At 41.8% G+C, this 24,937-nt stretch overlaps 2 protein-coding genes across 5 annotated transcripts in view; one reads left to right on the top strand and one right to left on the bottom strand.

The window, feature by feature from the left end:
• The first annotated feature begins 329 nt into the window (after positions 1-329).
• On the top strand, positions 330-11,407 carry LOC119442524 (uncharacterized). The gene is made up of 4 exons (XM_037707433.2): positions 330-762; positions 5,397-5,663; positions 8,649-8,875; positions 9,510-11,407. The coding sequence occupies exons 2-4, from the start codon at positions 5,406-5,408 to the stop codon at positions 10,225-10,227; spliced, it is 1,203 nt and encodes a 400-aa protein (XP_037563361.1). The 5' UTR covers positions 330-762; positions 5,397-5,405; the 3' UTR covers positions 10,228-11,407.
• A 3,974-nt stretch (positions 11,408-15,381) lies between these two features.
• LOC119442522 (neurobeachin-like protein 1) overlaps positions 15,382-24,937 on the bottom strand; it is a 104,581-nt gene continuing 95,025 nt past the window's right edge. For all 4 annotated transcript variants that reach the window (XM_049662217.1, XM_037707430.2, XM_037707431.2 and 1 more), the window contains 5 exons: positions 24,306-24,400; positions 23,161-23,274; positions 21,872-22,024; positions 19,700-19,851; positions 15,382-17,892 (listed from right to left, as the gene is read on the bottom strand). In XM_049662217.1, coding sequence (XP_049518174.1) covers positions 17,745-17,892; positions 19,700-19,851; positions 21,872-22,024; positions 23,161-23,274; positions 24,306-24,400 — 662 coding nt within the window. In that variant the 3' untranslated portion in view covers positions 15,382-17,744. The remainder of the gene's footprint in view (positions 17,893-19,699; positions 19,852-21,871; positions 22,025-23,160; positions 23,275-24,305; positions 24,401-24,937) is intronic.

The raw sequence follows: 24,937 nt of genomic DNA, 5'->3' as shown, positions 1-24,937 counted from the left end.
ATGTACCCAGGGGTAAAATGCTTAATTTATAAATATGTACCAACTAGCCCAATAGCAAACTCTTCTAAAGTAAAACGCTTCTTGCAAGCGGCGCCAGAGTTCTGAAGCTGCCATGTTTCAGTAATAGCTGCAACAGCGAGCTCTCGCTATGAGTCCAAGGGCCACGTGCGCACGCCATGTGTCAACTGCGGTTTCCGCGCAGCCAAGACGCCAAAGCGCTGGTCGCCCGCAGAGTTGCGGCAACCCCTGGGTGAGGGGGACAACTCCCTTCGCCTCACTTTACTATGCGTCTCGCCCGTACACAAATAGATGGCAGCACCCGGCAGGCTCGTACTGAAGCCGTCTTGAGTCTTCCGTGCTCTTTTTTATCTTTCTTCTTCACTCCCTTTAACTTCGAACGACCGGCTGGCCTGGCGGCGGGAGAGGATGCCGGCGGCGGCACTTAACGCTCACGATCTAGCTGCAGCCGTCGCTTCGGGCTCGAGAGGCACAACGCTCTCAAAACCAGTTTGTCTCTATACCCCCGCCGAACAACGGCCTACCTGACGGCGCAAACCTGAGACGAAGTCTGCGCGATCCGAGCTGACCGTGGCAGCTTCGGGTTTCAGACCATGGAACGCATGGAATCGCCGAGTGGCTAAGGGCCTTGACGACGAACCACGCTGGAGAGCGAAGTTCGTCCCTCGGTGCTCGCTCGGAGTTCAAAGCTCCGGGAGCGGTGGCCCCCTCCGCGAACGTCTCTGCCACGTTTGTTGACGTCCGGTAAGCGTTCTTTTCTGTCATTCGACCCCATGTGCGTCTTCTGTCTGTGCTTTGTTCGCTCGCTCGGTTTCTCATTGCAAATGCATTGAACATTCAGTTGCGGTCGTACGTGTCTTTTCCATCGTCTCGCGCAAGACGAAACGCATAAGTGACTGGTGGCTAGTCACGCCAAGTAGACTCGCTTCCCGTTCCGCAAAGCCTCGTGTCGATGACTCATGGGGAGTGCACTAATTCAAGTCGGAAGCATTGCTTAAAGAATTTATCCGCTTTCAGATGTTTCGGTGACTCAGCCAGCGCATTAAGTGTGGCTTGTATCTTTTATGTCGCTAGCGCACTTGACCCGCAACCGGTCAAGACGGGGTCACCAAATGAAGCGCAACTGGCTGCTCTCGGGCGGCGTCTTGTCATTTACGTGTCCTCTTTATCGTGTCGTTAGAAGCACCACTGTTCTTTAGGCTCATATTCATACATTGCCACTTTTTTATTTCTACTTCTATAAAGGTGTAAGGACTAGCTTAGTATCACGAGTATTCAGTTGATAGAACCATTATCGTTGTCGCACCGGACTTGTCAGCCTGCTTTCCACATGAGTCGATCGTTACCACGCGGCGCTTGAGATCGCGGAAACAGCATTGCCACTGTCACTCTGGAATTTCTTACTTGTTTTAGTTTTCCGCTTGGACGCTTTCATTCTTCACGCCCGACTGCCGTGTTCTCCGCCAACTCCGACCGACGGCAGGGGAACTATTTTCGATCGCGCTAGTGTCATAGATCACGAGAGAGACAGGCCCGAGTACGGTAGCCCGAGTGTGAAGTTTCTCGAGATGAGAAAAGAACGGCGGTTTCGGTTGCTTGAGGGCGCGCTCCGCCGTGAAACACTGATGAACACAAGAGCGCGCTAAAGAAGAAAAAAAAAAAAAAAAAATTAAAGAGAAGGCGATCTGGCTCGCGGAGCATGGAGCACACAGGCTGCTAGCAGGCCACGGGCAACGGGGGCCCGTGGTGGGGTCTAGAGCGAGTTATTTTCGGTTCAGAACCTCCGGGAAGAATACATGGTTGATTGGGTTGAATAAAGGGTGAATGGCCGTCGCAGCGATTGCCACAAGGGACACATGATGCCGGGACCCATTGTGTGCATATGGCGAGAGATCGCTGTCGAAATATCCAGCTGTAGGAAGCTCATTGGCCGAAGACTTCACTTTGTTCAGTTTAGCTTAGTGCAGCAAGTGTTGCTGCTAGGCCCTACAAGAAAATGTTGCAGACCCAAAGTTTATATTTTGACAGGGTGACGAGAAAGATAAAAAGGATGGTTGCCCTTTCTGTCTTTCTCGAATGAAATAAAGATAACTGATATCGTGCAAAGTGCACATCACTGTTAAGGAAGTGTAAATAAATAGAATTAATAATAATAATAATACTTCATTCGTATTCAGAAAGGGTATGGCCAGGCATACAGGGCTGCAAAAGGCAGAACTGCCCATGCCAGGTAGCTTGCATGCTCAACCTGGGACCTGGTATATACTGTAATGTAATAAGACATCCAAAGGGAAAGAGGTGGACATCATGAAGATAATGTGTAGTAATGACGGCAAAACAATGTGATGCATACAAACATTATAGAGTTCAGTTGATTGTATACTAATGTAAGATTGAAAACAGTTGCAATACTACATATTGCCCGTGGATGCAATCATCATAAGCTCCAATAAGGAAAGCAGTTGTGCTATTGCATAAATGAAGTAACCTGTAGGCAGTCTAAAAAGAATGCATCCAATCATAGTTCATTGCTATTTATTGTGTGGAAGTATTAACTGCTTAACATAGTGAACAAATTGCTGCCTATCTAAAATTCATTTCTTTTGCAGCTGAAAAAATGTTTTTCATTAGGACAATATATTGCAGCACTAGCTGAAATTCATTTCTTTTGCAGCTGAAAAAATATTTTTCATTAGGACAAGATATTGCAGCAATAGCTGACTGTTGGCTTACAGTATAAGATTTGAGAGCATTATTTGCCACACTCTTGAATACAAATTAAATAACCTACTGATATTTGAAATTGCAAATATCTGTCAGAAAAGGAAATAAACACCCTGCACTTCAAATATGCAGACAAATGATAAATAAGCATACTGTGAATTACGTTACTCATAAAGAGGATGTGCAGGAAAACATATAGTAGGAAATTATATACAAATTTTAAATTTAAATATATACAAAATTTTTAAATATTGCATATCAATATTTTTTTTGTTCTTCATGTGAAATTGAGGTGTATTAATGCATGTAATTTGTTCTTACGCAAGTAAACTTTTTTGTTTGATGTTACTAGCAAATTGACTGTTGCAGCCATAGATGGCCACAGTTTAATGTGAATTAATGTGAATGTCACTTTTGCTTTATTATACTGAGCAAACTTAAGTTGCATCTAATTAAACATTAAGTTCAGCCCAGTGTTCGGTTTTCAGTAGGCAAAGTCAGATATAAGAATGCTAACTGTAATTATGGTATGTTAAAAGGGTGCCATAATCTGTGGCACTCCATGTTCTACTAGAAAATGGAAATTGTGACTGAAAATATTCCGAGCCCATTCACTATGACACGTTTCAAGCAAGTATACTAAAAGTATTATGATAGAAAGTCGCAAGGATTACAACAGACTAGTCGTCAAACGGCGGCTCGTGAGCCACATGTGGCTCCTCGCGAGTACAAGTGCGGCTCGCAACTGCATTGGCATTGGTACACCCCTTCCCCAAATTTCTGCCTCTAAAGACCAGCTTCGTTTGGGTTCCAGAACTTTAAGGTGCTTGCTTTACACCTGCCATGGTGGTGTAGTGGCTATGGTGTTGCGCTACTAAGCCTAAGGGTGCGAGATCAACTCACGGCCTCATTTCGACGGGGGTGAAATGCAAAAACGCAGTGTACCCTGCATTAGGTGCATGTTAGAGAACCCCAGGTGGTCTAAATTAATCCAGAGGTCCTCATTATGGCGTGCCTCATAATCAAATCGTGGTTTTGGCCCGTAAAACCCAAAATGTTAAGGTACTTGCTTGACAAATGGTGAAGCACAATCCAGGGGCAGAATAAGCAAACGCTGCATTAGTGGACATCTCTGTGAGCACCAGCTGTGTTGGACGAAATTTAAAAAAAAATTGCCACGCCCCCCTTTTCTAAAAAGATTATTTCATTTTTTCAAAGCTCTTTGCATATGCCTGTCCGGCCACCCCTGCAGTAGACCATTTTTTTTTAATTACAAAGCTAGCTTTCTTGCGAGGCAGTTTGCCCAGCTAATGGCAAGACAGTCACTTTTGCAATCCACGCAAACGTGCACAGTTAGCTTGTCCTATGTGTGGCTCCCGTAATGAAATCACGCACAAGAGACAAGCCCCACAATGTGCAGCTAACACTTCGTCTTCATTTGAACCAAGACTGGTGCCACCATTAGTTGGGCAAATAAGCAATGCAGAGCAGCACACTTGCGAACTTGAAAAATGGTCTATTGTTGTGGGACCACTAGTGCAAGTTAAGCAGCATCACATTACCAAATACATCAGTCAGTCGTCTCTGTAACAGAAAGCAGATACAAATTTATGCTCATGTACAGACTTATACAAACAAAATAAGAAAGCAAGCAGCAAAGTGAATTTGCAACATATTCTTAGCATAAAAAAAATTAATACATCATTTGCATTTGCTTCAAGCAAACGTGAGAAAACATGCAGCAATAAACATGGTTTAATTTTCAATGAAACACTATCTCAGTGCATCATACCTGTGACACTGGCTGTTAAATAACCATAGCTGTTCTTTTATATATATATATAAACGAAAGAAAGGGAACTGAGGGGCTCGATTTTGTTAATCATAACCACATAAAGCCAACAGACAATGAAGGCAAGGAAATAACCGAGGAAATTAAGCATGGTTGAAATTGGAATGTAGAAAATATTGAAGGGGGCACTGAAAGTGGATGAAAAGTTGTTGCTGGCGGGGAGCCAAACCCCCAACCTCCGGATTACACACACACAAACGCACGCACGTGCGCGTGCACACACACACACACACACACACACACACACACACCGAGTGTTTCAGCAAACATTTAAAAAAATTTTTAAAGGCTGCCTGTGGCAGTTAGCACAATTCTTGTTCATGAGCTGGTCTACTCGAAGAGGCAGACATTACTTGCACAAAAAAATGAAATGCATAATCGACTAACTAACAAAAGTTCACTAATTAAGTTTTTAACTAATTATATTATCTCCCATGTTGCAATTTACAAATTATAGCCGTGGAGTTCGCAAGGTGGATCCACTTGGAACGAACTCTCAGGATGACACCAGTTTCAAGATAATAATTCCCGAACTTTGTGGAAAAATGCTTTGGCATTCCAGTTAATTTTGTGCTTCAATGCATAAAACGACGTTTTGTTAAGAAAGTAACTAAGAAAGTAAGAATTGTGCTATCTGCCACAGGGAGCCTTTAAACATTTTTGAGAGTGTTCGCTGAAATACTCCATTTATTTATTTATTTATTTAATTTATTCATTTATATTATTTTTGTAGAAGCAAGTTGCGGTAGAATTAGTTAGGATGTACCTGGAATTTAGGAAAGCTGTTTGCTTCAAACAACAGGTGCCCACCATGCCTTCAAGGGAGCAGCCCAGGACCAGTTCGTTTTCCTGTAGCAGTCCAAACTGCACAGGTCTTATGCTGGGTTCTGTGGCATCAGTCCTGGTGATTGGAGGCATCTTCTTGGCCTTCCACAACTGGGACTACAACTGGCTTCTCGTGACTGGCATTGGGTCGCTACTAGTCCTTATTGCGGCTGCGGTACCTTTCTGCAGTCGGGAGAGCGGCAGACCAGTTCACAGCAAGCGAAGAAATGGTAGTTTGCACATGGTGAGACTGAAGTCATAACCACCTCTCATGTTTTATTCTTGCTCGTGTCAAAGAGGACAACTACTCTGGCTAAAAAGCAAGTTGGATGAGGACAACTTAATGATGTGGTACCCTATAGAGCTTGAGGGGGTCTGTGGGCACCATTTCAGAGCACAATATTTTATTGACATTGACCTGTTAACAAACCGAGAAGCTAGGTGAGACAAATGTGGTGACCTATCCCAAGATGCATTCTTTGCACGAAATGAGATGAAATTAAAAACAAGAAAAACTAAAGGCTGCAACTGAAAACTGCAAGTGAAATGAGAGATAACTTGTGGTTGCGACTACAGGTCTAGATTGGGTATGGTACTGCTGATATATGTGTCCCTGCTCATCAATTGCTGTTTCAGCTGCACATTGTTGAACTTGTGCTAGCAAGGCATATATAATACGTGCCTTGGTGAAGTCTGTGTTTCCTACGGTGTGGTATTGTGGCGCCATGTAGGATGCACTAAGCAAATGACTATTGCTTCCAATATTTCAGTGCACACCTTGGTGTCTTTTCCCACCTTTCTTGTTGCACATATTACACACAAGCAGCTTGAGACATCATAATACCTCTGTCACACGAGCACGCAAAAACTCTTTTACGCAAGCGGTCTTTTACAAAGTTGAAAGACTTTTAAATAAAGAGGTGTTGCGCAGCAGACACACGGCGCTGACGATCTCCTTTTAGTGTTTCCTTCTGGACACACTACCGAAAGCGTGGCGCTAGCATTCTAAACAATATCGGCCAAAAAAAACTTATGTATCTCGAAATATAAAGTGAAAACTTCATGTTTACACGTTTTTCAAATAAATTTAACATAAGAAACGTTAATGTAAAGATTTATTGTAGTAGTTTAAAGAGCATCATCACGTGAGATCCCCAGTCCGTTCGACCTGCTTACGAGAGTACAGAAGAAAATGAGCATTACTGGGTTTACTACACCTTCTGCGAGATATAAAATTATTTTTTATGATGAGCCTAGGCGACATAAAATTACGCATTGGCTTATTTTTTTTAATATATGATAATTGCCGGTGCCCACTGGTTTCAAGGCTACTCCTTTTCGGCCGTAAAGGAGATCGGCGAACTCCTCTTCCAGAAAAGACTGCTTCTGAAAAAGAGACTGCTTCCTGTCGTGTGTCTGCGGGCGAAACTCTTTTTCGGGAGAAGTCTTTTTGCTCAAAAGACTTTCGAGTACCCGTGTGACAGGGGTATAACACAAACCAGAGGCTATATTCTCAGTCAATCACTTTCAGGGATACTTGTACATGATCTAGCATCCAACGCAATGCTACATTAAAGTAACAGGCACTGTGTCAGCTGGCTTAACCAATGACGCACACTGAAAGTGATATCCCCAAAGTATTATAAGTGATATCTCATTGATACAATCTTCCCATGAACCGGAAAATAAAGCGTATCATCTGAAAATCGTATCATCCAACGTATTATCGAACCAAATCGTATTATCAGGAAAAGAAAAAAAATGTATCCCGAAAAATGTATTATGCAGAATCGTATCAACGAGGTTCCACAGTACTGAGAATACAGCCCCAGTGTAAACACTAACTGTAACTTGCTATTACAAGAAAAGTTTGCCTGATCAGGCTTCACAAGGCTTCACAGTAGGCTTTGTGAACCAGGGCAGACACCAAGTATCGGAAGTAAAACATGGCAGATATTTAATAATAAGACTTTGTTGAGGGCTAGCTACTTCATAAAAAAAAATCAAGATGCTGCTTTTGTTGGTTCATCATGACATAAAACAAACAAGATTGATGATCTTGGCTGTCCTTTAGAAGGACAGCCGAGGGCCTGCAACCATTTTCGGGCATGGTAAGTAAACTTGCGTAACTGCTAGACAATACTGCCATAAATACCTGGGCCAAATATACTGTACATGCAGCTGGGAGCCCTCAATTTCACTTGAAAAAGCTGCCTACCTTTCAGCCTTTTCAAAACCCCTGTCATTTTCTTCAGTGGCGTCACTATAAGAGCGGGTGTAATGGCAAGAGAATTATTTATCATAGTGAAGAGGCGCCAGGTGCCTTTTGCTAAGTAGAACAGTAGCACTGTATGCTAAATACAGAAAACAAAAAAGAATGGAAATTTGTAGGAGGGTGCCCTTAGCAAAGCTTAATGACATAGGGTGCTGCTGACTCTCGTGATGCCACTGATTTTCTTTATTCTTGCGCAAGAGTAAACGTGATGGCTATTGGGAGAATTTCTCAAACACCATAACATAGCAGTGCCTCCAGTAGAAATAAGAGAGGAGAGCCACCACCATCACTGATGCGATGGTGGTGCCATCTGGGTGTCACTGTGCCAACCTTGCGGCCTCCGAGATGGGCAGCATAGCATGACAGTGTGCACTATCTTGGAAGCCATGTCGATATAAAAGCTTGGCGTAATGTTGGGTAGAGCATGGTGAGTGAAGCATTCGATTGCCATTAGCTCTGTTATTGAAGGTGCATTCAAAGTCTTTCTTGGAAAAAAATTCACGAGGCGATTGCTTACTTCTTATGAGGCATGTTCCACGTTTTCAGTTTTGGTGTTATAGGGCCACATGTATTAATTAAAACTAATGTTAGCACCCTCTTTTTTGACATGCAATAGCACTGCACGCATGAACAGATAGCCACGACTGACATAAGCTGTGCCTGGCAGCAGCAAGTTTAAGGAGTTCCAGACTTGGTTTTAACTTGGCTGTGGTTTTCTGTGCATGCATGCCTTAACGTTTTGGAAAATTGGTCAGAAGGGTCTTCAGATGACCGGTGTGGGAGAGCTTTGAAGTGCCAGCAGAGGATAAATGTTTATTATAATAAATGCATTGACAGACTTTGTGTTTTGAACAAAGACAAACACTTAGCAGGTAATTGCAAAAACTTGCACAAGGTAACCGTTGTGTTCTAATTGACATCATGTAGGGACATTCATTTTCGCGTTGTTTCCAGGCCAACAGCGGAACACTCCCGTCAGCTCCTCCACTAAGCGCCACCTACTCTGTCAGTCAACTCTCACTGAACATCCTGCCTCCATTGTATCCCGGATGTGATGAACTACCACCAAGTCCACAAAACAGCCCACCGAACGGTGTTCCTGTCAACCACATCATGAACATCAATGGACAGAGCTACCTCCTACTGCCCATTGTGTCGCCTACGGCACAGACCAATACCAGGTTGGTCAATCTTGCGTGGTGCATTTTGGCAGCTAGAACAACAAGAATGTCTTGCTAAGCCTGCATGTTTTGCTTCTAAAGAAAGAAAAAAAGGACAATTGTATTTACTATTATTGATGCCCTGAGTGGCCTTGCAAACAAAACACAAATTCACACTAAACTAGTAGAATATCCTTTCTAAGCTGTATCACCATTTCCTTTGTGGATGGAGATAGGTTATTAAATGCAGAAAATTATAAAGGATTGCATGCCTAAAGCGCAGTGCCCATAACGTCTTGGTGATGCCATGGATTTATGATGTTTTCTCTCGTTTGATTTCTCCCTGTGCAAGTAAAGCCCATAAAAGTAACCAGTCTGAGTTACAGTATATTTCAATGCCATTATTAATAAAGAATTCGCTAGACTCAGCCAGACACTGTCAGAAAATCTAGGGAGCTACTGTAGTACAATTTTATCGTGGCATAGCTATCAGTTCTTATTAACATTGTTTTTAACATGACACGTCTCTATTCATTGCAGAAGAGTGTAATCTATCAGTCCAGAGTAACTAATTATTTCTGTTTAGTGTAATTTCAATCCAGCCACAACTACAGGAACCCTTTATATAAACTACCTTTTGCTTTTTCTTTCACAGCACCACTACGGAGGCACAGAATCCCTGTTATTCAGCCGCCCTCTCCTGCCTGCAGGTTGAGCTGCCAACAAAACAAGAAAGTGAGCGGCAGAATGAACGCAACCCTGTGGTTGATGCAAATGTTGTATCGGAAGCACCAGTCACAAACTCTTCAATACCGACAACGCCGAGGGACCTCCTGTGCGAGTCTCCACCGGCAGAAGACACCACATCTCCACTGGCCACATCACCACTGCCAACAAGTGTGACCAGTGCACCTGCCATCCAAGTGTTCGATGCAATTCCACTGACAACGCCGACAGCCGAACGCCGCGAACCAGGCACTCCTACAGTAGCATGCAGCTCGGAAATAGCCAATTGCAACAGCAACCGAGCCAGTCGAACAAACTCTATCAGTGAGAGGACAACAGTTATTCTGCCAGACGATCTTCTTGGTGCCTCAGAGACTGACGTTTCCATCAGTGACCAATTGCCGCTCATTGTCATCGACCCCGAGAACTCCGAAACAGTTCTTGAAAATGCTCACGACAACACTGCACCAAGCACGAATGCATCGCAAGCAGAGAATGACACAGACTTTTTGCTCACAGTGGGAGCAGATGCCAGTGATGTGGACGATGATGACAGGCTCGTTGGGGCCACACCCCCACCCAGCTACGACGAAGTGGCAAGTGAAAGAAACCCGAGTGCATTTGAAAGTTCTTTTGGAACACTGTGATTGCCACTGTGGTGCTGGACTATAACTCTGTCCTAGTGAAGTCACATCAGTTTGCCTTGAGGAAGTGTTGCAACAGTTCAGCTGCTTGTGGACAGCAGCTACACTTTGGCAGCCCACTTGTGGAATGTTTTTGAAGCACTTAAGAACTGGTATTTAATAATGCAGCTTTCTGAAGTGATCTTTTGGTGCTCTGCTGGATCTGGAGTGCATTTCAAGGAAATGAGGGTTGGTTGAGGCACTTTGCTGGGCAGGGTGCTCTTGGACGTGTCTGTACTAGCGGACAGGCAACAGGGTCAGTGCCTTTAGAGCAGAAAAAAGTGTTTGACGAACACTGTGTGTAAATATGCATGGCTGTAGATAGGGTGTTAAGGAAAGGACGCTGCACAGTGAAAAAAAAAAAAAAAGCAATGATGTGAAAATATGTATGAAATTTCCTTGTAAGCCTGTTCAGTTCTCATTATGCTTGCAACCTGTTAAATAATCTGTAATCAAGAGACATGCAAAAACAATTAAAAAGTCATCTGGTAAAATTAACATTCTTGCCAACCTCACAGTGCAGTTTCTTTTCGGTGCTAATGCGTAAAAAAGAGATGGTGATATGACAGTACATTTATGTAAGGCAGCTAATTCTGTGAAAAGCAGTGATCAAAATATAAACATTATATACACACAGCCAGCAAACAGAATTATTCGTTTACTTGAGTTGTTCACAACTTCAATATGCAGAAAAGATATCACTCTGGAAAAATCACTTTTAGGTTTATGACAAAACTAGGTGTCTGTACTGTGCTTACAATATTTAGACATCGTATGTGGCAAGATGACTTTTGTGGATAGTTGCTCAATATTGCAGCCCCCATCACAGAATATTTTAGGGCAGCAAGGCATTCCTTCTATGACTGGCTTTTATGTCGCATTGTAGTTACTTCATGGTTGTGCATGAAGCTAATGATAAAAAATTATGTTCTCAAGTTACTTTATCATACGTTGCTTGACCTTACATTTTAAAATCTTCCAGGGCATCTCCTCTGGTTGCAAGAAAGCTGAATCTTATTTTTATATGGTACTTTAACAGCATATATGTAAGAAGATGACTTGCTGACTGAGTCAGGAACTAGGGTCCAAGCAACTGTTTGTTCCTTTTGCACTGCCTTTGAGAAAAATAAATCTTGCAAAACGTATGTTTGCTTGAATGTGTCACATAAGCATTTATGAAGTTTATCAGAGATGACTGTCATTAATTATTGAAAATAGAAGGTTATGAGGCCAAACATTTTTTGAAGTCCAGAATGCATAGCAGTGATGATCATCACTATATGAGCATTAATGCTCATGAGCCTATTAATCAAGAAAAGTCAAGTAATTGACTTTAATTAACAATTTCAATTGCAAATTGTGGATTTGACTGAGATAAGTGGTCAAAGCATGTGCTCTTTGTAGAAATCCCAAGACTAGTACCAGTTTCAAGTTGTCCGCACTGAGACCAAAATCAGTCGTGAAATATACATTGCTTTCCCAGTAATGTGCAATGCCAATAATTTGTTATAAACATATATTCGTTACACGCTGACATTGCTTTAAAAATTGAGTATTTTTTTGCTACATCCGATAATTCATTATATTTGTACTCGGTGTTGGCTGGTTAGAGCGCTAGCAAGAGTAAGCACGTCTTCTTGTGGCATCATCTATTGGCTGCCAGAATAACTAGGCATGGCCAAAGGATAAGTGCATGCTAAACTCCTGCCCCAACTCCCTGCTCCCCACTGATAGATGATGCGGCAATCGACTAACTTTGCCTCACTGCCTGTTGTCGGCGCTACAAGCGGCCTGAGCACGAGCCATGTGCTTGCGTGTACGCTTTCGTAAAGGATCCCCATGTATGTACACAATTCAAAGGTGGAGAATGGCTGCTGTAACTTTGAACTCGTCATCGCCAGCTGAATTTCTTCGTCTTAATCAGCTGGTTAGATGAATTCTCCCAATATTAAACATTCTGTGTACATTATTTGGCCTGCTGGGATTCCTGATAGAAACAAGATCAAGGGCAGTCCTATAGCAGGAATTGTAACAGTTCTCATCATAATCGGTATGTGCTCTTCATAAAATCATTTTTTTCCCGGAAATATTTGCTTAAGTATGAAATGCTGTTCGAATCGAGCAAGAAAGCAAAACTGCAATAAGTGGTGTCCAAATCCTAGCCCCCAAACTTCGATCCTACCTTGTGGGCATTGAACAGCAACAAGCCATGCCTGGTCCTATATGGCTGGGATTAAATAAATTTTCTTTGTCTAAGCGAGAACAAATCTATATTTCTCTTTATTGCCAAAACAGTCTGGTGAGGAAAAAATCGAGGGCATATATCTTGGATAAATCAAGGACACATTGGAATTAAGTAAAGCGGTGGGTTTGTGACTGCTGCTAGCTTTAGTGGCAGCTGCTTTGCTAGCCTCTTCATATGTAACACTTTGCACAAGAACGTAATACTAGTAATCACTTCAGTTTGGTGGCCATTGCACATACCTGACGAGTCCACTGCTGACAATGGGCTTCTGCGTGCCCCCTGGCTGCGCTATGGTCCGGTGGCAATGACTGCACGTAGGCATGGCCACGTCTACAGAGATAATTTCGTAGTGAGAGAATGTTTTGTGACAGTCTTCCTTATCTGCTGGCACAATGAATGTCTTGGCAAGCAGCACTTTTCTGTTCCACCACGGACAACCTTCCTTGCAAAGAAAAAAAATAATAATCCACGTGGTCAATGAGTTCCTTACATTTAGCTATGCTTGTTGAAGTACTAGTTCTTGAAAGTGCTGTGCGTATGCTATCTTAATATATTTTCTCACCTTCACAAGTCTTCTAGCACAGTCAAACTTAAGAGTAGCCCAGACAGGTGTATTCAGGGCGTAACACTTGCACGAAACAAGAACATTAACCTAAAGCTTTTAACCAGCAGTGGAACCAACATAGAGACCATGGCTGGGATAAAACTATTCCAATTTGTTTTTATTCCAAATTCGCGAGTGATTTCGACCTATCGTGGAGAGCTAATGGCAGATTTGAAATAAAATATACATAGGAATTAGTTTAAAGTGTACGGGCCCAGCCTATAACTTGTTTTTGTCAATCTCTTCATTGAACCTGGCCATCCCGTAGTACTTGAATGGAAATTTAATCAATGCATGTGCAAAGTAAATTTTAATTCAAAATGAAAAAATTTCGCGGATCCCACCCACTGTGGGAATTGGCGCTATGCAAAGTATTTTGCAGGGAGTTGGCTATTTAGTGTAGTTCCACAAAGTATTACCAGGTTGACCAATGTGTGCGTAAATAGAGTATTTGTGTGTGTGATGCAAGTACAGTGAAGTCTAATTAATGCGAGTGCGTGTGACGACAGCAGCAAGTCGACGGTGACAGTAACGACGATTGCATGATTTCTACAAACGATCGAATTGATGTAAACGAGTGGCATGGAGGTGCAAGATGGATAAGAAACGCAGAAACTAAATGCTCACCGACAGCAGCATGTGGCATCACTTGAGGACACAAATGGGTCACTTGACTGGCAATACTGTAGCACAACCGGTACGAACTTTGGGAGGAATGAGGAGGCGGCGCGTTGCTGTCTGGCGCTCAGACATCAACAATTCATTGTGGCATACTTTTTTTTCAATCGCTGTTTCAACAAATGCAACCACCACCCGGTGTTCTGCTGACAAGATGCCGGGATCTTCTTACACGTGCTACGTGGTTTGAGCGCAGATGACACACGAGAATCAGAGGCGAGAATTGGATTATAAAGCTGGAATGATGATGCAACGACCATCACGGCATCACAAACACGAGCATATAGTCATCTGCCCAAGTTAGTAGACAACTTGGTCCACTGGGTTGGCACAAGTTGTTGTCATGGTAATGTCATGCCGTGCATGCATGCATGTCACAAATTTATCTCATTCTTGTCATGACATTCATGGGAATCATGTCATGGCTTGATATACAAACCATGGCATTTTCCCAATCATTTTATGACATACATGACATGTCATTAAACACATGCATGTCATGACAGGCATATCCAGAATATATTGAAGAAATGCACATGTCATTCAATCCATTGTAGTCATCTCATTTATGACATTCATGTCATGCCATTCATGTTATGACAAGATTGTCATTTATGTCAGTTCCATTTTCTGACACGTTATACATCAGGATGTCCATAACATGAAAGAAATTACATGCATCACATGAATGACATGCATGTGACAAGAATGACATGCTCATGCATGTCGTGTCATTAATGTCATGTCATTCAATTCATGGAATTCGTGTCATGACACACCTGTCAATTATGCGACATTTGTGTCATGTCAGGTCTTGCACGCATGCCATGTCATTCATATCTAGATATGTATTGAGGTAAAGAAACGACCACGGAAGCATCATGTCATTCACAACATTTATGTTATCACATGACAAGCACTTGGTCTTGTCATTATGTCATGACACACACGACGTGTCATTCATGATATACATGCCATAACAAATATGTAATTTCATTGATGTTATGACATGTCATTCATGTTATGCACGCATTTCATGCCACCTCATGCCTCTTCCGATATATATCCAGTTAAGAAATTAGCAAGACGGCATCACAACGCAGGAGGCTAGATAGGTAAATAGATAGAATGTCCAAATGTTTGAAATTCGCAAAGAATGCTTCACATTACTAGATTGTTTGGTTAAAATAATCTTGTTTTTGACTGTTCTGAAACAATACGCATAAGCTTACTTGGCCATGTTTGAAAGGGCGATTTACTTGTTTGCCCGCATTGATATGGTCATACTGATTTAAGGGCAGCTTTCCAAATGTTTCTGGCTGAATATTGCTGTTCAAGACTGCCAGACAGTAAACAAGGCTGGCCTAAGTGCTATTCTGGCTACATTCCTTCTATATCTAAATAAGGGCACTCATCAATGTTTTAGTGTCCTCTTTGTTCGCAAATGTGCACATAAATCTTTCATTCTGGCTTGCCTTGTATTCTATGTTTCTCTAGCTCCCTGTGCACACAGTAAGACTGAAAAAAAAAGGGGGAAAAAAAGAAAATACTCCAATGATTATGCAGATATGAGCACAAGGAATGAGGACAATTCAGTTGCAATAGTTTTATTCAGATATGTGTCTATTAAATAAATTGCAGTGTCCGGCATCCTCCACGGCGTATTTACACAAATGTACAGAGTAAACTGTAAACAAGGCTTCTTCTCATACGAAAACAATAAACGCCAACTGGTATATGTATACATATATATATATATGTAGATATATATAACAACCATTAGTATAAAAAAACACAACAAGTAAACGTTAGGTGCAAACCCTCTTTTTGAAGAGCTCGCTTCCTGTGAGCCTGTTCTGACTCCCGCATGAGACACTCTGCATGTGCATACAACATTGCATAAAGTGACTACAACAATATACTCCTCTACAAAAAAGCAGTCTCAAGCAATGCTGGCTTGCCAGGATGTGACTTAAGCACTCTTGCTCTGTGTAAGTACACTGCCCCTTGTAGAATTTGTCTGAGCTTTGCTGACACAACATTCGGCTTCTAAGAGTAGTTAGTGAAGCCTCTTAAATGTCTAACTCTCAAAAGCAAAAGTATCATCGGTGCACAAGCCAACACCCTGTCGATGATCTTGGAATGATGCAACAAGAAAAGCTGGTAGCAAACAGCCTAGATCTTGCAAACGCTAGAGTAGTTCTGTTTTTCAGCGTTCTCGTAATGCCTCGATTACGTCCTTCGAAGAAAAGCATTGTTGAACCTCTTATTATTTTCATTACTAAATACTTAGCACCATAGCGTACATGACGTTTCATCCACCTCTTGTGAGTAAACTAACATGCCTTGTTAGGCTACTACACTAAAAAACTCCTTCATAGCCTTACGCCATATATAGCTCAGAGCAATCCAACCATGTTGCTAAACTATTTTACCTTGCCTTACTAATTAATATGTGTGAAATAGATAGAAAGCTAAGACTGTGCTACCGCATCCACAGTAATAAACATCTCTGCAAGCTGGTACTCGCAGGCGAAACGACTAACTTCACTCAACCTGCTTCCGTTAACTATAACTGTGAAAATTTCCCCGACAGGGTGTGGTACTAAAGTAATTCACTATGCTACAGATATACGCTGACAATTTATGTATATACAACTGAATTGTGTCACAGTCAAGGCTATGTGTACTTGTGGTCTGGGCGCTGTACTCTGTACAATAGAGTTGTAAACAGCTAGAGCTTCACAGCTTGTTTTGCAGCCACTGTCTAAAACTAGGGCATGTACAGCACATCCCTATTCTTTATGAGACAGATCATTGTGTACTGTCATCTCTATAATACTTCCTTGCAGACAACATCCCACGCTTCCTCCTTACTCTCATGATTGAGGTTCTAAAACAAAATAAGACAAAAGAAACCTGTAACAGACCAAGCATACATATATATAAAAATATATATGACAGTCAGCGGAAGTACTCAAACGGACAGCTTACAATAGCTTTTTTCCCAATTTTGTGCATCGCTAATCACTTCAACCTAATCCAACAGAGGCGTGAACTTGGGCACAGTCTATCAAATCTAAACTGCAAGCCATTAGGACAACACTGACGACTGAGTCAAACTAATAAACGAGCACATTTAAAGTGACACAAGAGAGTTCATTCTCATTGCACTTTCTTCAAAGGGCCTGCTTTGAAGAACTGCATGCACTCCACACGCAATTCGACACAACTTTGCACAGCTTCACTATAAGTGCGCACTTTCACAGTACGTGCCATACGCATTCTCTGTACCTAACACAGATATCGTCAAATGTATGCAAGGTTCATGTGGCAACACCTGATAGAATGTTTTGTCATTCCTGCTTGCACTAGTGTAGTATATCAAACGTCAGTATATATATATATATATATAGCTTCAAGCAATAATTTGCACCTAAGAATTGCTATATAGTGCAGTGCATCACAGCAACAGCAAACAAACATTAAACTGCCTGTAGAGGCTACTACTGTATAGCACTTGCAAGTGCGACAACGCCATGCAATGTGCAACGCAATATAGCAAACCTTGCTATTAAGCATCGGCCATCTGCTTCAAAACAGAGTGTGTGTATGCATATACATATATGGCTCTCACAATCTAGTAAATAAGTGTGCTAAAACAAGTAATCACACAGTTTCACTGTCACAACCAGTGGTGCCAACAAGATAAAAACAACATTGTTAACGAAACTAGTGCAATCAATTATTAAAACCTTGCACGAGCCCTTGCAATGCTCTCTGTGCTACTCCAGTGCCCCTTGCAATATAGTAGTTACTTCTCTGTTCGTGCTTAATGTGGAGACCACAAAAAGTGTACTTAGTGGGTCAAGTGTCGGGGAAGACCGACAGTTCCCTTCCAGGCACCTGGGTCTTGAATGCAGAGGGAGCTCTTGAGTTGGGCGTCGGAAGTGTTCAGGAGGAAGAACGGAGCGACGATGTCGAGATTCCGATGACGACGAGTTTTCCATCACTGAGGCTGCAGATGAGATGCGAGTTGGTGGGCGTGCGAGCCACCGTCAAAATGGGGGAGCACAGTGGCAGCGAAACCTTTTCGGCCAAGCTGCGGACAGAGTGAAAAGTAGGCGTCGGTAAGAACCTGAAGCATCGTTTTAAAAACTATTTTAGTGAGGAACGACAATGTGTATGATGGTCGTGCCCTTCAGTTGAAGCACATGTGCAAGAGCGAAGACACTTTTCGTACAGTCAGCCACAAAAGTTTACAGAACATGAGTATTGGGAAAAGCTAAGTTATCTCGAAGCCTGGGCACATGGAGGCTGACCATCCTCCATGTCCTCCTGGAGTGTCGGGAAGCCGAAACAGAGAGAAGGAAACATTTTCCTCTCGCATACCGCTATTGTGTCCCTCTTCATCCTGCTATGTTTCTTAGTAAAGAACCACTCTTTAACACCAAAACCTTCCTCGCTTTCTTGAACGATATTGTCCTACACATTATAAGCCCAATAAATTCGTAGCGCATCCTCTCTCCAGAGGATGCTACTGTGATAGTATAGCATGTGCCTCCAGGCCCTTGTGGTTCAAGGGCTCTGTTTAGGCACTGGTGTTTCTTGCCAATTACTGCATCTGAAATATTTCGAATATCGTATCATTCTTTCGCAATGCATTCTTCATTTTCATAGTACACCTCATCAGTCATTACCATGATCGTATTACATGCATATTTTATGTACTTTACAGCAACTATTTTTAGGCCCCTTTACAGCCACCCCTCACCTACTTCTCAGAATGCATCGCTCCACTGCAAACTCACTAACACTGGCACGGCGCTCTTTGGCCATACCTGGCCCTTGCGCCACTAGACAACACACATTAATTCATTCATTCATTCATTCACATAGCCTCAAATTTAAGATTTTTATCCATAGTCGCTTTTGCGACCTACACTGTGATCCATTAATAGAAGCACTATGCTTCAACAGAATAGAAATCCACATCTGCCGTGGAAGCAGAGTCCTGTAAGCTTTTGTGGTAGACTGTGCATCTGGGAGGAACACCAAGTTATTTGGTTTTTTTTTAACCTAGACTGGTATCAACATTCCCATTCAATGGAAAAAGCATAGAACTATAAAAAAAAAGCTTAAGTGGTGTGTCTTGATTAAACTAAATTGGAAGAATTTTTGCTAAAGCCACATGATTTTAATTTCAAATCAGTTTTTTAAAATCATGTTACAACATATCATCTTACAAAAAAGTGCAAGTGTTTGAAGTGGCTGTCACGAGAAACTAAACAAAAACATGTCATTCTAGAGTAAGGACCGCAACAATACCACCTACACTGAGCTGCAAAAGCAAAACATCATATTTATTGTCAAAGGCTTTTTCCATGTTATGTGTTGCATTTATCGACAATCCCAGCTGTATACAGACAACTGCCTAGTTAAATGCAGCCAACATGCCCATAAAATTGTTACTGAAAAGTGTGTACATTAGTATGTAGGGAAAGGAAAAGGAAAAAAAGAAATTAAGCTTTGAGTAATATCATAACATGAGAATAACACAGCATTGTGCAAAACAAACATAAACCTGAGCATCCTTAAAACACAGTGCTGCAGCATGCTGTAAGTAAAATCACCACTGCTCCTATGTCATCTTAATAGTTTACCAAAATATTTTTTCGATACTTGCAAATAACTTGAAATGCAAAAAGATTAAAAAATTGCCACAAAATTTTGTGGGTGGCAGGCACTTGTAATCAAACATCTTCTGACCCTTTGCACTCATGCAGGCAGCACAGTGAACTGATATGAAGGCATTGATACATCCCGTACGTGCAGAGAAACCAAAAGCCACGTAGTGAACCCGTAACAGTTCACTCTAAGAGACCTAGGCGAGACACAAGGTCACCCACCCAAACAGTTCGTAGATGACAAGCAGTCCGTCTTCATCACCGGTGATAAGATAATCATCACAGACAATCATGTCCGAGATAGCCCTTGCCACCTCTTTCCTCAGCAAGTACTTTCCATTGATTGTGTACAGGTGGAGCACGTAACCGGATTTCTGAAAGATCAGGTGCGAAACACTGAATTCTTAGCATCAAAAATATTGTCACATATGGCTCGCAAGAACCCACTAGGAATACAAAATACTTTCCAGCTCTGTCTTCTGTACAGCAAAATAAATAAATATGTAATGCAGACCACTACCGATAAATTCCAGTGAATATTCCAATGCGCACAAAGACAACAACAGCTTCACTATGTTGCTAACAAAAGTGACTAAGCACTGCTACTAACTGTTTACAGCCATCCCCCCCATTCGCGGAAGTCTTCGGCCGTCCAGCCTTGCGAAAGCTTCGTGCTGAACAGCGTCTACGCCAGTACACTCAACAGCCCAGCGAGACGTACACCAGCTACATAGAGGATGCCGTGGACCTTATTACACACAATATAAATCGACAACAAGAATGCAAACAAGAAAACGCACCCCCCTATTCCCCAAAATAAACTAATAAAATCTATAATTTGCAATGTAAAAGATAGTTTTTAGTAAACTGCCCCCCCCCCCCCCCAAAAAAAAAAGAAGAACGATAACTTACTAATAAAAAGTGCCCTTCCAAAGAACTTGTTGGAAAACTAAAACTTTGCAAGTTGCAACTTCAAGAAGCAAAATACTGATACATCTAATGGTTCCAAGCACACTTCAATGCGATGTAATATAGTTATTGAAATACACAAGCGTTCACCACAGAAGTCTTGAAAAATCTGTTGAGTCGGTGATGCTTACTATAACAATTCAAGTATCAGCACTTTCACTTGTCAAGATGGCATTACAGAAGCCTTCGAATAACAGATTGCTGTTTCTAGGAAAAGTTTTGTCTGCATACTTGTTGCAAAATATTTCATGCAAAAGCCACTGACAGTGGTCTATTAAGTGATGACTATGAAGCACGGTGTAAGATATATACTCCTTAGGTGAGGACACTCGCGAGGCGCGATCGACCAGATAAAGTAGCAACGGTGCACATCCATCGGTCCGGTGACGGCAGCAGATATCTATTGGCGGGACGATAGAACTTCAGTTAGAATGCAGGTGAGAGCATGCACGGAAAAGCAACGTGCGGCTAATACAAGCATCCAGAGAACAACGTCTGCACGCAGTATAGCATCACCGTATCTGCTCCATCGAGGTGATGCCCTCTCCCCTCACCCAAGGGGACCTACTTTCACACGCCACTCAACCAGAGAACAACATCTGCACGCAGTGTAGCATCTTTTCACTCTGCTATAGCTGCATCAACGCGCATTTCTGTTCTAATCTAGAAAGTATACACAGATGCTAATGAGCTCGTAAGACTGTCTTAAAACTTATTCTGATAATGCACTGGCCACCCATGCTCCGAAGAAACCCGATTATCTGTTTATAATCAAGGCTGCGCCCACTGCATGCTTCATTCGAGCTTTTGATAAAATGTATTTTATAATGTGCAGTGTAATGATAGAAACTTGGTAATGTAGCTAATATTGGGATGATAGAACTTCAGTTAGAACGCAGGTGAGAGCATGCACGGACAAGCAACATGTGGCTAACACAAGCAACCAGAGAACAACGTCTGCACGCAGTGTAGCATCCCCGTATCTGCTCCATCGAGGTGATGCCCTCTCCCCTCACCACGGGGACCTACTTTCACACGTCACTCAATCATTTCGGATTTCCCACAATGCACCAGTTGCTATACCAATGGGAGATAAAACCTTTTCTGCCTTGAAGTTGTGTTGTACCGCCAATAGGTACTTTGTCAAGACAACAACAAGAAATGTTGCCTTGACAAAGAAAAGCCCCCTTGTCAAGATGTTGGCTCCAAGACATCCCTTGATCGGCCACTGCTGATCAAGCCTCCACCTTCCTGTGAACCTTCTATCTTGTTTGAATAACTGAGAAAGAGTAACACAGCTTAACTTCTTTAGTCCCTTTAATCACAATCTCAACAGAGCTGCTCCTTATCTGTCCTTCTGTAAAATCTTAAGGAAGACGAGCCTTGCAAATCCTTGCTGTGCTAACTTCATGCAGACACACATACCAGGAGTGCCTGGGGATCCGGGCAGCTGTGAATACAGATGAAGCCCAAGTGCGACACGGATAGCAGTGCCACCTGCTCGGGCATGTCACCAGGAAGCCGTAGGGTGTGCAAGAAGTGGCCCTCACGCACGCTGTGGACGTTCACAGTTCCATCCTACGAGCATCACAATGATAAGTTTGTTCAGAGCTATGAAAAGTTGATCCCATGGTAATGCATGCAGGTGCGAATGCCTAGTGTGCGAATATTCGAAACTTTCCAATACCAAATCTGAATAATGCCCTATTTGATTGGGTCCTCAATCGAATATTCACTATTTGCAAATGGCAATATTTTTCAAATAGTTTTACTATAGTTTTCAAATACTTCACAATGCCAGCTGAGCCTGATCAATCATGAAACTGAAGCAAAAGTGAAACAAATGTCACCCCTGCCAAGTGTAAATAAAAACAGGAAGTTACATGAGTTTGCTGCCTCACTCTGGAAGCCAGACTTTTCCAGTTAAACCACAATCATTTGCATTCGAATTTCGCTCAGACGTGACATTCAGCAATGGGTATCGTTTCATACTATTTACGAATGCTACAACTGTGTGTGTTCTCTTGGGATTAGCTGTCATTACGCTCGATTGCAACATTGATTGATACGTTGCAGCATCTGCAGCAACAATTGTAACAAGAGAATAAGTGATCTTTTCACTCTGCTATAGCTGCATCAACGCGCATTTCTGTTCTAATCTAGAAAGTATACAGAGATGCTAATGAGCTCGTAAGACTGTCTTCAAACTTCATTCTGATAATGCACGGCCACGCATGCTCCGAAGAAACCCGATTATCTGTTTATATGCTTCATTCGAGCTTTTGATAAAATGTATTTTATAATGTGCAGTGTAATGACAGAAACTTGGTAATGTAGCTAATATTGGGATGACAACATTGTTTCATTTTAATAGTGAAAAAGTATGTTCATTACTCAGAAACTATTAGAAAAGTATTCTATATTCAAGTAGATACGATTCGTTTTAGGCACTATTCAATTCATATTCAATTTGGACTCAAAAATTATTATTTGCACACTCGTACTGGATACTCTATGCTTTTATAGAGCCATCTGTTTCTCTAGCATGATTGGCATCAAGCGTAGAGCCAGTGTTATTCAATTTTATTATTTGCACATTTTCTAGCCCATCGAAATAAACTTTATGTCCCTTCAGAATGAGCATGTTTTTGAGCATGTCAATTAGGCACACACCAAATCAAGGACGCATGTGTACCTGCTACAAGATCACTTACCTTCGATCCAGAGAGCGCCATGTCAAGTTCTGTAATTACTGCAACGCAAGTCACTTCGCTGTCATGTCCACACAGAATCTGAAATGGCTTGTTGGGAAGGAAACTCCCCGGTCCCTGCAAAAAAAAAAAAAAACACAAATCTGTTGATTCTGGAGCAGAGCACAATGAAATCCATATTACCAGTGCAATAGCCTAGGAAGCGTAATACTGTCATGAAGGTATCACTGTGAATGAGTCACAGGTTTATGTTCGTTTCATTGAATGTTGAGAACAACTAACAAGACATATCATTAAGCAGAAGAACCTCCAATTTCTTCATATTTTATGGCAACAGCTTCTTACAGCAAACTTCCTTTAATATTAACACGGAGGAAGCCTGCTGCTTGCCATTTCAGAAGGTTTGCTTAACAGAAGTGCAGTAAGAGTTCTGTAATTGACATAAAATATTTTCCCCTTGTGATTTGAACAATTTCCTTCTATACTAATTTTCAAAATAATTTACAACAAACATTAACAACAAAGCTATGCAGCTGAGGGAGGGGGTAGGGGTGGCACACAACTGGAGAAAATGATCCAGGGTGGCTCCACAGAAGCAATTTCTTTATTAAGTGGAAGCAATATGTCAAAATTATGAGAAGGAGGTACCCATGAAAAACAAGTCACTTAAAGTATGGGAAATAAGACAGAAGTCTCTCTCCCTTTTTGTTGAGGGATGAGGTAGGGTAATGTCCTGAAGCTGCATAATGGGCTATGAAGGACACCGTAGTGGAGGGCTTAAAATTAATTTTGACTATCCTGGAATTCTTTAAAATGCACACGAAACACAGTATACAAGTGTTCTCTCATTCTTCCTCCATCGGAATGTGGTCGCTGCAAACGAAAATCGAACCCACGACCTCATGCTTGGCATGACTTTAGCCACTGAGTTCTTGCCATTGAGCAACGGGCTGACTAGAAGTCTCCAAACTATTCCCTTTACTGGATACACAGATTTCAGTAACGGAACTTTGTCCTAAAAGGAGCCTACTGTATTTTCACAAATGTGTAGTCTAGTTCAGACCATGTTATAACCTGTGAGGCACAGCTGCTTGGATGCCCCAGCACGTAACTCAGGAAAACGGCATGAAACAAGATTCCTAGCTTACCAATTGGTTTAGCTCCCAGATGATGCAAGTTGTATCACGAGAGCCAGTCATGAGATACATTCCACAGCTGTCTGTTGCGAGGCTTGTGACGACATCTACACACAAGGAAGACAACACAAATAAAATACGAGGCAACACAAAAAACAGAGCTGCCTTTAGAAAAAATATATTGTCTAGAAAGAAAATCTAACCTAAACTAAGCCACTAATAACCAGGTACAGCTGACTTGCATTCATTCAAACTCCTCAGGAATCAAATGTTTATCTCAATTACTATCTAAAATCGAGCTAAATATCATCCAACACAAACCTAACTTAAACAAACAACCCACTTTTAGTTGACTTGTGTTAATTCAAACTCCTTGGCACCACAGATATTTGTCAGAATTATATGAAATCAAATCGAATATCATTAAACACCATCACATAATTTATGGCAATAAACACACACACACACACACACACAAGAAAACGTGTTTTTACATCTCTTCTATTAAGTTCAATTAAAGCTGGGTAAACACACGCATAAAATAGGTGCAAAATGAGAAACAGTAGTGTTATTTAGCAATTGTCATATGCTCCATAGTTGTACAAAGTTGATTGACTTGTTGACACATGACACCGAAAAAATTT

This window comes from Dermacentor silvarum, chromosome 2 (genome assembly GCF_013339745.2).
Source record: "Dermacentor silvarum isolate Dsil-2018 chromosome 2, BIME_Dsil_1.4, whole genome shotgun sequence".
Classification (NCBI taxonomy): Eukaryota; Metazoa; Arthropoda; class Arachnida; order Ixodida; family Ixodidae; genus Dermacentor; species Dermacentor silvarum.
Note: the sequence above shows the minus strand (reverse complement) of the source record. Positions and strands in the feature narration are given on the sequence as shown.